Source organism: Balaenoptera ricei, chromosome 16 (genome assembly GCF_028023285.1).
Source record: "Balaenoptera ricei isolate mBalRic1 chromosome 16, mBalRic1.hap2, whole genome shotgun sequence".
NCBI classification, from domain to species: domain Eukaryota; kingdom Metazoa; phylum Chordata; class Mammalia; order Artiodactyla; family Balaenopteridae; genus Balaenoptera; species Balaenoptera ricei.
In genome coordinates, this window is record NC_082654.1 from 111,086,125 (window position 1) to 111,099,998 (window position 13,874).

Below are 13,874 nucleotides of genomic sequence, written 5' to 3' on the forward strand. Positions count from 1 at the left end.
CCAGTTTCCGTGCTGTCCCACTTTCCCAGCTTCTCTGATGTGCTTTTATGGATTGTGCTTTGCTTTATCGGGTTCATGATGTTGATGTGGACCACAGAATGAACAGATCCTGGTCATAAACCAAAACAGAGGAGGATTGGAAGTCCTATTATCACAGACAGCATACAATTCTGCTATAGTTTGAGCACACAGCCTCCTAACAACAGTGTTATTATCAGGGAGCTTTCATGAAACAAAGCGTGGGTTTCAACAAAAGCAGCAAAGAATAAAAATGTACTAAAACCATTTATGAGGGTAGCAAGTCATTAATTGATCTGAAAATGACATTTGCCTCTTTGTAGGCGGTTTTACATGATTCCTCCAACTGAACCATGGATCTTTGAAGTCATGCATTCTTCCCTATACTGTAGCCTGGCATTTAGCACATTTGTTTTAAATGATAATCAGAGCTTTCATCTATGTAGCACCTCCCTCTGTCCTAGACAGAAAGGCAGGAGGAGTAACTGCCATTATCCCCAGTTTGCAGGTTCCAGGCACACAATGGCTTGCCCTACAGTGAAGCCACTGCCAGAGCCAGGACGGGAGACAGTTTCCAAACAAATGGAACAGGACATACTTGGACAGAGTGCTCTCTGCCCCTGCGGTTTATTCCCTTCCTTCATCCGGGGTGGTAGGAGTTTGTTTGAGGTGGGGCTTGCAAGTCTGTCTCAGAAAAATCGAGAGCCGCCTAGCCTTCCATAGCAGCAGGCCACGTTTCACCTTCCATAAGCTGCCAGAATACGGGCCCAACACGCCTGCTCCTGGCGAAGATGGGAAGAGAAGTGTGCTGCTGGGTGGACCCCGGCAACGGTGCTTTGTGGCATGTGGCTCAGGTTGTCTGCAGGTCTACCTACCTGCCTGCAAACAGGTAAGCCTGGAAAGCAGTGGAGCTCAGGGGCTCAGGTCCCAGTCTTCCGGCTCACCATCTATAACCTCGGGGAAACTACATGGTCTTTCTGTGCCTCAGTTTCCCTCTCTTTAGAACAGACGTACTCTCACGGCATTTATTTATTGTTGGAGGATTAAATAAGTGGATATGTGTGAATGCTCTGATCACTGGATGAGCTACGTGGTGAGCTGCTGCCCCTCGCTCACTCCTCTGGGGCAGGGGCCACCCTGGTGAAACCCCACAGGACCCAGTGCTGTGCCCAGAACAGGCCCTTATTAATGCAGCCCATGCAGAGCAGGAGCCAGAATAGGAGGGAGCAGGATGAGGTGGCATTTGGAGAGAAGACATGTGCCCCTGGCCCGCCTGGCTGGCGCACATAAACAGAGGTAATGGTGTGACATTTCCAGTTAAGCTCACTCCAATATCCACCCAACACCTACATTCGGAGAAGGACCACCTCCAAAGGGATCAATGACAATCAGTGGGAAACAGGGGTCTGGACCCTCCCTCAGGGGCTGGGCCACAAGGCCCCAGGATGACCCACGTTTAGAAAACCACCCGATGATGTAGGTTATTTCTTCTTTAAATAGGACGACAGAAAAGCAGGAAATAGAGAACTTCCAGAACTGCTTTCTCCAGGAAGAGAGATGGAAACTTTACCCATATACTTCAGTTGGTCAAAACGATCTAATCTGACACTGAATGATCACGAATGGGGGATTGTTTTCTCTTCTCAATAAATTATCCACTTCTCAGTAAATTATCCACTTCTCAATAAATTATCCACTGAAATGTATACACTTGACCTATGTAAACTTGGGAATTGATGTTAAAAAAATTTAAGCCCTTAAACCCATACTTATTTCTACTTGGCACATTTGTTATTTGGCTACAAAAATGCCTATTTCCTTTTCTAATAATGAAAATAACATGAAAACGAAAAGAAAAAAGTGAAACAGAATGCAGTGAAGAAAACCAATGAAAAGAGGAGACAGGCCTGGGCAATCCTGGTTGGGCGGGGGCGGGTGTGGGCAGAGCTCCCTAAAGCTAAGAGCATGCGCGGTCTCTACGAGGGATTTTACGGACAGAAAAGGAGACGTTTTCATAGCAAACGGAGTCAGAGGATGGTACAGAAGAACTTCTTCTCTCGGAAGGGGTTTTCTGACGCAGGCACTGGAATGATGAGAGGGTCCTCCCGCACGTGAGCTTCACAGTACGCCAGGAGGTCCGCTGCTGCCTGGGAGACCTGGGGGGGGGGGGGGACACAGCACAGGTGCAGGGTTAGAGGCTGGTTCACGGTGGGTCCGAGGCAGAGGTGCCCATTTGGAGAGCGGACAAGCCCAAGGACAGGCTGTGTCGTGTGCACCACCACCGACAAGGCCATTCCGTGGCCTGGAGAGTAGACTTGTGCAAACCCAGAGGAGACAGGTTTTGAAACATGCTTCCAAGGAAATGTAATAGAGAAGAACAAACGTGACTCCATATTGGATCAGTTCCTTTAGCTCTAACCCCTGTGCACTGTTTCCTGTGCTTAGGCATGCTGGCTCTGCACCTTCTGTAAAAGAATGTTGCCTAGAGCCTGAAATATACAGGACAGCCTATTCTCAAAGCTCTGACCTTTAAAGGTAAAACACCTTTCCATTCATATAGAGATAAAAAGTTGCAGAACAGAGGACAACAGTTGTCTTGTTGGAGGTTTATAGGAACACCGTGACCTGACCTATGGGGACAGGTGCAAAAACAAAAGATTCCTACATCTAGAAGTCTGCAACTACCAGCCACACCCCCTGCCCCTTTAGTATAAAAGAAGCCTGAATTCTCACTCCGGGAAGATGGTTCTTTGGGACAGTAGTTCACCCTCTTCTTGGTCTGCTGGCTTTCTGAATAAAGTCACTCTTCCATGCCCCAACACCTTATCTCTCGATTTATTGGCCTGCTGTGCATCGGGCAGCATGAGCGTAGGCTAGGTAACACAAAGAGATGTCGCCTGGTGGTAGAGTAGATCCATACCGAGAGAGGAATGAGGAGCCAGCAGGAAGGTCCAGACAGCCTCGTCCTCCTGTCAACTGAGGGGTAAGTGGAAGCTCCAGGCCAGTAGCCTCACTATTACTCTGCGAAACCATTTCTAGACGGATAAAGCCGAGTGCTGGCTCAAGCCAAGCCAGTGTGACTGTAGTTATTATTATTAGTGTCATTGTTTTATTGCAATCCACTCTCGTGACCAACACAGCCACTTATTCCTCCTCAACAGAACACAGATCATAAGCACATTATATAGAACGCACATATAAGCACATGTTGAACTTGGAATGGCCACTCCCCTGAGGAGACAGTTGCTCCTGACCGGAACACCCTTTCCATTTTCCTTCCAGGCTTATCTGAAGCCTCCTGACACCTGGCAACTGTGGATCAAACTATCCCCCAGCTCAACTCCAGGAGTTCCAGGGGAGGAGTTGCTGGGAGAAGGCCAGGTGCCGAGAAGGATTCGCTAAGAGGAAGCTCATTTTGCCCGTGGTCCGTGTCACGTGTCTGGCAAATGAGTGGTCTGTGAATTAACATCCTGCCCATTAGCTTGTGCTTATTAGAGGCTACAGGCCAGGGTAAGTATATAGCAGGCAAAGTGAATCCTTTTTGTACATTCCATGTCTAAATCTTCTCCAGAATGAAAAAACACTCCACAAGTGAATGAAAGATGTTTGAAAGCCCCAGTACGTACAAGCCATACACCTTCCATCAGGTTTTAAAAACTGGCCCATCTTCCAAAATTTTACAGAAATTCTTCTTCTGATTTCCAGCCCAGACCTACCTATTTTAGCAGTGCCTGGAATCCTACAAATAATTCCAGTAGAGATATGTAATGAATTTTTCCTTTGAATGAAACAACTAAAAGTTGAGCCGATGAGTCAACCTGAATCCTGAGAAAGTCTACATTTGTTGAGAGTGTGGAATGGGGCATCAGGCTTCCCCATTCATCTCCGCCCCCAAGATGGCTGTGTGACCTTGGGTAAGTAACTCAAACTCTCTGAGCTTTATTTAGTTTCTTCATTTGTAAGACTGGGTGAGTTAGAAATCTCCAAGATCCTGTTTACTCTAAACAGTCTATAATTTGAGCTCTAATAGCACCACGGCAATATTTTAGATCCTAAATAAATGGATGTTGGGTTGAATGAGAGTGAAGCTTGCAGTGATTTACAGGACACACATACAGGAATCTCCCAGGTGAGGCCACAAATATAGGCCTGCAGGGGACCCGTGAAGCCATCACAAGGAACTAGAGCACACGAGCAGGGAAGCTGACTCTGAAGCCCACAAAGCTGTGATGGACACACGAGAGAACCAGAATCACAGAGCGAGCACGTGGGCGTGGAGCCGAGAGACGGAGCTCGGCACACAGCACGCTTACTTCCACCTTCTGACCCAAAGCCAAGTGCTCTCCCCTGACTGCCTTAGTCACGATCCCCTACTCTCCGTTCCAGGCTTCTCCCAGGGCCCAGAAAGGCATGGGGTCTTCTCCGTGGCCACCTTGTTAGGGTGACCACGGAAGTCATCCAGTGGCTTCTCTGGCAACCACTGCGAACTGGTCTACACTGCTGCCCAGGCCAGCACACACAAGAGGGCGGCAGTCTTGGGACCTTCTTCCCCTAAGAGCCACCTGTCCTCTTAGCTGTGACTTTAGTGAGCTCTTCCAGATGGTTCATTTAAGAATGTCTTGGGCTTCCCTGGTGGCGCAGTGGTTGAGAATCTGCCTGCCAATGCAGGGGACACGGGTTCGAGCCCTGGTCTGGGAAGATCCCACATGCCACGGAGCAACTAGGCCCGTGGGCCACAATTACTGAGCCTGCACGTCTGGAGCCTGTGCTCCGCAACAAGAGAGGCCACGATAGTGAGAGGCCCGCGCACCGCGATGAAGAGTGGCCCCCGCTCGCCACAACTAGAGAAAGCCCTTGCACAGAAACGAAGACCCAACACAGCAAAGAATAAATAAATAAATAAATAAATATAAGAATGTCTTAACATTCCCTCTCTAGTTTTCATTTTTCCCATCTATTTCATTTTTTGGGACATGCTTCCATTTGTTCTGAATTCTCTATAAACCTTATCGTCTCATCTGGGAAGTATTTACTGAGTGTCCATCTTTTAGCTAATTGAGAGGGCATAGGGGAAAAAATAAGGCAGGATTTTTGTCCTCTAAAGATCTAACTGAGAAGACTCAAAAATTATAAAGTCACTAGAATAATTAGTATGTGCTAAAACATCACAGGAGAATAGCTGCACACCACTGCAGGGCCATGAACAAGGGCAGGGAGACAGGGGTGTCTGAGTACCCCATCCACTTCCACACAGGGGAAGATACCTTGGTCAACCTGCCTCCTTTATCCAGAGGCTGGTCCCAGCCATCTGAACCCAGAAACACGATTTTCTGGCATGCCAAGAATGGCTCATCTCCTGTGGCAGATCCATATTAAACAAGTTCAAGAGACAGCTGTATAAAACCATTAATAAAAACAATAGCTAACATTTACTGAGTGCTTATTATGTGCCAGACCCTGTGCTAAATGCACCATCCTATGTATGACCTCATTTAATTCTTCTAAGTACTATTCTTAAAGCCACTTTGCAGATGAGGAAACTGATGCATGAAAGTTAAGAAATTTGCCCAAGGTCATACAACTAGTAAGAGAGAGGACCAGAATTTGAAGCTAAGAAGTCTGGCCACAGAAGCTAAATGCTGCAGCAACTGCCTGATCAACTGCTCATGAAAACTTTAACTGTAAGGTGGTCTGGAAAGTTCTCGCCTGCTGGGCCAGCACACTCTCCTTGTAGACCAGCTACCAGGGAACTCACGTGACCAGTAGGAGAAGAGTCTTGCAACTAAAGTTTCTTAGGTCATTTGTTTAATCCAGGGACAGTCTTGCCAAGGAAACCCTAACAGGTGAGTGTCCTCAGCTGGGACTGGCTTTCTCTCCCCGTGCCCTGGGGAGTGACCGGATGGACGCTGCCAATGTCACCCTGAGACTCCTCCCTCGAGGCTGTGACCTACATTACATGCTGTTAGAGAATTAAACAAGGATGTTATTACACTGAGTTGGCTCTAATTCCTTAGTAGCCTTCGTAAACTAACCAAAACCAAGAAGCCTGAGAACTTGAGAAAGTGAAACTTAAGACCGATCACAAACAGCCAGCTGGGTCTTCCCACCTAAGACAACCGCTTAAGCTATACCTAATAGCTGCTTTGCTTCAGCATCTTCTCTATAAACACCTTGCCCTATGGCTGTCGGTGGACCGCTAACTACCTTTGGTTTGGCGTTGCTGGATTCGACTCCACGTATGCCTAAATAAACTCTTCAAAAATTTTAGTGCGCCTCAGTTTACCTATTAACAGCACGATCCAGCTGGTCCGAAGTTGGCTTGCTAACAACCAATCCCAACATTACAGCTTCCTTCCCCTTGATCAGTTTACATGTTCAGATGCTTGTCAACACCCATCCATCGTGGGTGGATTTGACAAGTGTAATTTCCCGGGAGCAACCGCAAGGGGGCGCTGCATCGCCAACCATCAGGCCAGGACATGGGAGGAGAGGGTTCAAAAAAATGGGGCGTTGGGGGACGCCCGCGGAGGCGAGATGGGGCTGGGTCTCCTTCCGGTCTCACAGTTGTGTATTTGCTCCCCTCCCAGCCCCGTGTCTACGACACTCTGAAAACCATGTTGTTAATGTCTGGCCTCGCTAGCTCCAAGCAGGTCTAATTTAGGGATTTTTCTGTCACCTCCAAAGGTGACACTGCACTTGATGCCACAATTTTTCTTTCAAGAAAACAAGCTGTTCTTAGATTGCCTCCTTTTGTTGTTGTTGTTGTTGTTATTTTAGGATCACAGATGTGTTTGCTTAGTTATAACTGCACGCCTCTGGACTGCAGAGTTCCATCCGTGCACCCGTACAACAGGAATGAAATTGGAATCAAGTCAGTATTAGCGCCCAGTAATTGGCGCCCAGTTTAAGACCAAATGTGTGGGTCTGGGTTGGCTCCACGCAATATTAGCTTCCTAGATGCACTCAGATTATTGAGAACACTGTACAGTACGGTATACGAGCGAGTAAGTCATCTTACAACAAAAGGGAGTTTTCCACCTTTTTCCACCTTCGCTATCAGCTTTATTTCATGCAGTGTCTAAGGTCCCTTTATTCCTGTATAACCAAAGTATCTTGGATAACCCCTGAAGTTTGCTGTAATGGGATCTGAAAAGATACATACATGTAATGAACACCTTTACAGGTATTTTAAAAAATATTTATTTATATAGGTTTTAAAAAATTATTTACTTATTTTTGAGTGCGTTGGGTCTTCGTTGCTGCGCGCGGGCTTTCTCTAGTTGCGGCGAGCGGGGGCTACTCTTCATTGCGGTGTGCGGGCTTCTCCTTGCGGTGGCTTCTCCTGATGCGCAGCACAGGCTCTACGCTCACAGGCTTCAGTAGTTGTGGCTCGCGGGCTCAGTAGCTGTGGCTCACGGGGTTAGTTGCTCTACGGTATGTGGGATCTTCCCGGACCAGGGCTCCAACCCGTGTCCCCTGCATTGGCAGGCGGATTCTTAACCACTGAGCCACCAGGGAAGTCCCGTAATGAACATCTTGATGAGGCTTCCACATGAAAGGTGACATCCTAACACACAGTTTAGTATCCAGGCATTAATTAACCTAAATCTGCTCCTTAGATTGAAAGGGAGGGTTTCCTTAATCAGTGCATATAAAACATGGCTTGCAGACTTCGCCATATCCCAGAAACATCTGCCATCTTTGAAACATAAAATAGACGATTCACTTTCAAAGGGAAAATTTTATTCTGGTTGGAAATGTGAAGCTCCCTTCCTGTTTATGCTTTCTCATCAAGCCTGAAGTCTGCTCTGCCTAAAGGCCTCTGTTATGAAATGCCCAGAGCATTTCTGCCTCCTCTCCTTAGTAGTGAACTCTGTTAAGAGTTACAAGATAACAGATGTTGAAAAGAATCAGCAGCCTGGGAACAGCTGTGGAATTTTACCATTACATTTCAAAATAAAAGAGGTGATTGAAACAGCCCAAGTTAGCACATAATCCCGTTAGTTGCACTATAATTACAAGCTTCAATGATGGGGAGAAAATGTTGCAATTACTAAATCACATTCCTGGACAAGGCAGATGACATAATTACTATTCTGGCTGTGACACCCCCTGCATTTATCCTTTGCATCTAAAGTAGAGCGACTCACACCTATTTCTCAGCAAGCCTGGTCCATTTAACAATACTACTTGGAATCAATTACAATCATCCTTGATGGCTCTGCCTGTTCCTCCCTCCACCCCAAGAAAACAAAGCAGGATCACAGTCAAGAGCACAGCCAGGTTGCAGCCCCCATTGTGCAATGGTATCTTTCACAAGGTCAAACTTGGTACACACTCCAACAGAAGAAATCATACGCCGTTTATCCCTAGTAGAATCCTGAGGACATCACAGGTTTATGCCTCACCTCTAAGTCCTGAGCTAACACTACAGGGTGAATCCTTGTGAATTTTTTCTTTCTTCTAATGCTGGAGAGTATTTGAGATCAACGTACCAGTTTTTAAGGGCATTCTCAAGATACTTCCAAATTATTATGCTATGAGCTGAATGTGTGTGTCCTCCCACCACCCCCCAAATTCACATGTTGAAGCCTAAGTCTCCAATGTGATGATATTTGGAGGTGGGGCCTTTGGTGGGTAATTAGGTCATGAGGGTTGAAAGCTCATGAATGGGATTGAGACAGGCCTGGGACCTGGGACCTTTTGCTGAATGTTTGCACCTGGACAAACGTCTCCCCAAGCAGCAGGGAAACTATAAGGGACTAAAAATAACTGTACAAAGTGCAGTTGGGGAAAATTATGGACTGAAAGAGGCAAAAAGACCAAAAACCCAACTGCCACTTCTGCAGAGCTGGGAGCAAAAAAAAGGGTGTCAGGAGCAAAAGCAGGGTCTGCACATGCCCTCTGCACACAAAATCACCAAAGGGGTGGGCAGACCACCTAAGCCACCCCTCCAGCCCAACCCCTGGACCTGCCCCTACCCTCACCCCATATAAGGAACCAGCTCGTCCCACCTTGGGGAGCGAGCAAGCAAGGGAACCTATTATTTGTTCTCACCCCCACCCCCCAGCTGCAGCAGGGCCCCCAATAGAGCCTTGCCTGAATTTCTTGTCTGGCCTCTGATCAATTTCTATTGATTAAGAAGGCCAAGAACCCTGGTCGGTAACAGGATTAGTGCCCTTACGAGAGACATGAGAGAGAATCTCTCTCTCTTTCTCCCTTCCATGTGAGGTCATAGCAAGAAGGTGGCCATCTGTAAGTCAGGAAGAGAGCCCTCACCAGAACCTGACCATGCTGGCACCATGGTCTCAGACTTCCCAGCCTACAGAGCTGTGCAAAATGAATTTCTGCTGTTTAAGCTACCTAGTCTATGGTATTCTGTTATAGCAGACATTTGGCTTCCACTGGTTCCCAGCAACTATTCTGTATTGACCCAGATCAATATAGATAATTCTCAATCATTGGGTTCTAGGCCACAAACAGCATCTAGTTGTGAGTAAGGTTATTCCCAGAGGACACCAGAGGGGTTGGGAGATACGTGTGAATAAATTAATAATATAACAGAGAGTCCGTCTCTGAATTCTAAAGTCAAATGTCCAGAATAGAGGATTAGCTGCTGTTTCCTATCACCAGCATAAAGGTTTTTTTCCACATCAAAAGTTGATTGCACATTAAGAGGTAATTCTAAGATGCTTGAAAGAGAGTTTTAATATCTCCAAGTTAATCTAAGTAAGAGCTTGTCATTACATGGTCTTCACCACCAGAACCGCAAAGCTCTCAGCTTGTTTAGAATGACTGACCCTGGACCTTGACTTAACCAAACACTTCCAACAGGTTGCTGTGTGTCCTGTATGACTCTGACCACCTCTTAGCTTTGACATATCTCAATTTCCCACAAAGGAAGCCATAATTCAGTCATTTTGCAAGTTCGCCAAAAGAGTAATTTATTTGGTGACAGAAACTAGTGAGTCTCTCAAGAGGTTTCTGGGGCTGACGCAGGGGTGAAAGATGAACATAACAAGCGGGTTCTAGCTCTAGGGATTCTAGAAAGCAACAGCATGTCTTAGAGAGGAAGCACGGGGTTGTGAGTCAAAAAGCAATGTCCCTGACAGAGCTGCACTCAGCACTGCTGAGCTGTGTCATCCGGGCACTCAGTTTCCACTCCTGTAAACGGGAATAGCAATACCTGGTGGTTTGTGGCTAAATGATATAACAGACGCTATTATACATACAGTGTGTTATTGTTTCATTATTCACTTGGCTACTTTCTGGTAGGGTGGGAAGGGTGTTTGAGCCATAGACATGAAGTCATTTCTCAGAAATGATCAGGGCAATTTGATGCCTGTGGTGCCTCCACCCAAAACGTCCTCTTGAAGTGGGATGCACTCTTCACGTCCTTTTTTTTTTTTTTTTTTAATAAATTTATTTATTTATTTTTGGCTGCATTGTATCTTCGTTGCTGCGCACAGGCTTTTTCTCTAGTTGCGTCGAGCGGGGGCTACTCTTCATTGCTGTACGTGGGCTTCTCATTGCAGTGGCTTCTCTTGTTGCGGAGCACGGGCTCTAGGCATGCGGGCTTCAGTAGCTGTGGCTCGCGGGCTCAGTAGTTGTGGCGCACGGGCTTAGTTGCTCCACGGCATGTGGGATCTTCCCGGACCAGGTCTCGAACCCCTGTCCCCTGCATTGGCAGGCGGATTCTTAACCACTGCGCCACCAGGGAAGTCCTTCACGTTCTTGTTCTACTCTCACATTCTACTCTCTGATTTAATTCAAAGAGTCCTTTCCTCTTATCTGATACCTGTTCTAGAAGTGCTCATTCGTATCCCCCTTTTTTGATTTTCTTTCTAAATTTGATTGTAGAAAGTTATCATCTGAATCACTGAATTTCTAAAGGTCTGGGTGAGGGTTATAAATGCTTCTGGCAGAGGAAGGGAAAATGAACAAAAGGGTTAAACCTAAATTGTTAAACTAGCAGAAGCTGGAGTGAGAAAGGGTTGCTACAGAGTTCAGACGAGACCTATCGAAAAGGCAAAATCTATTAGCACTGCCTCTAGACTTTTGGCGGGTCATGTGACATAATTTATATTTATTTTCTTTTAGAAATGCCATTCTTTCCACCTTAATATCATCTATCATCTTAATTACATCCCTTTCCTGGATTTCGCCAGACCCTTTTAATCGTCCATCTATGACCTATCAGAACATGATGATCTCCCCAGTTTTGCCCTTTCTCACTTGTTCACAGGGAATACCATGATATTCGAGCCTCACTCTTCTTTTGTTTGAAAAACTACTGACTTTGGCTTCAGAATTTTGTGCTTTGGCTTCAGAAACTTAATAGTGCATGTTTTATCTTCTGGAAAAATAAAACCATAAAAACACATTTTGTTCTTTCCAAAGAATTCACAAACTGGCAGCACAGCCACAACTCTTAGGAAGTGCTAGAAAAACATAAGAATAATATGTGTTAAACACATATCTGTTAGAAGAATTATGAGGAAAGAGCCACGGTTCAAATACTAACGTGAGGGACTCCCCTGGTGGCGTAGTGGTTAAGAATCCACCTGCCAACGCAGGGGACACGGGTTCGAGCCCTGGCCCGGGAAGATCCCACATGCTGCGGAGCAACTAAGCCCATGCGCCACAACTACTGAGCCTGCGCTCTAGAGCCCATGAGCCACAACTACTGAAGCCCACGTGCCTAGAGCCCGTGCTCTGCAACAAGAGAAGCCACCACAATAAGCCCGCACACCGCAACGAAGAGTAGCCCCCGCTCGCCGCAACTAGAGAAAGCCCGCGCGTAGCAACGAAGACCCAACGCAGCCAAAAATAAATAAATAAATAAATTTATTTAAAAAACAAACAAACAAATGTGAAGCAAGAGTCACAACATTGATGCCCAAAGGGCTGTGTCGGCAAATTTCCGGACACTTACCATTTGGCTCCACCAAACAGCTCTGGGCTATCCAGGCTGTTGGAGAGAACCATTAGTACAAAGACAATCCCAAGCGAATTCACACTTAAATTCGGAATATCGTTTATGATTTCTATGCCGTGTGTTTACTTAAAAATATGGTCAGATTTTGCATTTGGCTGTTAATACCTAAGGAATAGGGAGGAAGACAGAGACTGTACACGAAATGAATAATGCACGTGCAGATAACTGAATTTGTTTAACCTAATTGACAGTAGTAAAAAACAAACACACAAAAACAACCACTCCTGGGTTTGAAACACAAGTGGCTTAGGCTGATGGTGCGGTGGTGAGATCCTGAGTGGAAAGGAGTCCCTGTTTCTGTTTCCTGCACTATGTGGTCACCTCACGTGGCAACCCGCCCCCCCCCGCCCCACCCTCTTCAGAGGAGGGAGTAATTGATTTCCCGGGTGGGGGGGGTGTGATACTTTGTTGCCTTTATTACAATAATAATCCTTATTTGTTTGTAAAATTACTCCAAACGTAGAAAGACGGAAATAAAAATCAACGGAAACCCCGCCATTGGAGGGAACATCTTGGTGAACATCTTTGCAGACATCTTACTTTCCGTCTTTGTACATACAATCTCACAGCCTGTTCTGCAATATGCTTTTCACTCAGTACACACAGATGTACATCATTTAATGATGCTATAGTATAACACTGTCTATATATAACTTATGTGAAATAAAATTCATATTTTATGGCAAGACAAGAAAAACTGAGACATAAAAAATTTTCTCTGCCATTTGGCTGCCTCTCTCTCCGCACTGTGCACTGTGTATGCACATTATGCATCATGCAAACCTCCCCTTCCACAGAAATACCTCGCAACCATCAAGTGCAACATTCTCCTAGCATCAACAAGACAACACCTTAAAAGATTACGTTCGGGCTTCCCTGGTGGCGCGGTGGTTGAGAGTCTGCTTGACAATGCAGGGGACGCGGGTTCGAGCCCTGGTCTGGGAAGAGCCCACATGCCGCGGAGCAACTGGGCCCGTGAGCCACAACTACTGAGCCTGCGTGTCTGGAGCCTGTGCTCCGCAACAACAGAGACCGCGATAGTGAGAGGCCCGCGCACCGCGATGAAGAGTGGCCCCCGCTTGCCGCAACTAGAGAAAGCCCTCGCACAGAAACGAAGACCCAACACAGCCAAAAATAAATAAATAATTAATTAGTTAAAAAAAAAAAAAGATTACGTTCCTTCTTGATCTTGTAAGGGGTCACATGACCCACCACTTTGTACCTGCAGATCCGTATTATGCAAACTGTCAATAATCCACCATTTGATGTACAACCCTCTGTCTCAAAAAACTTATATAACTCTGCTTTGACTTGTAAAGGGTGGAACAGTTCTCAGAGCTTTCTGAGATGCTCTTCCCGGGTTATAATCCTCAATTTGGTTCCAATAAAAATTTCCATTTCTTTCTTAGATCGACTGATTAATTTTTCATCGACACTATTTAACCAATCCCTATTGATGGACAAAAATACAATTTTTTGACATTATAATAGTGCTCTGATGAAATTCTTACTGTCCTTTATTTTTTATGAGATTCTCCTTTGGGTAAATTCCTAGAAGTGAGAATGCTGGGTCAGAGTGTGAACAATAAATATTTTGACACATATTCCAAACTACCCTTTGGGAAGATGGTACCAGTTTCCACTCCAGCTATCAAAACAACTGCTCACTTCCTTTAACAGTTGATGGATGACACTGGATTTCAGCAAAAATGAAAAACATCAATAGCCTGGATCTCAGTTGTTGTTGTTGTTGTTTTTTCAAGCGGATCTCAGTGTTTTTCGGAGGCACAATTCTTATATTAGTTTTGAAGGTAAATGTCTCTTCATATATTTGACCCTTTACATCTCTCCTTTTTAA

At 45.7% G+C, this 13,874-nt stretch overlaps 1 protein-coding gene across 1 annotated transcript in view; it reads right to left on the reverse strand.

Annotated features, from left to right (window-relative positions):
* Positions 1–2,045: 2,045 nt before the first annotated feature.
* GNG4 (G protein subunit gamma 4) overlaps positions 2,046–13,874 on the reverse strand; it is a 30,622-nt gene continuing 18,793 nt past the window's right edge. Inside the window, exon 2 of the mRNA XM_059900178.1 lies at positions 2,046–2,174. Within this exon, the coding sequence (XP_059756161.1) occupies positions 2,046–2,174 (129 nt within the window). The remainder of the gene's footprint in view (positions 2,175–13,874) is intronic.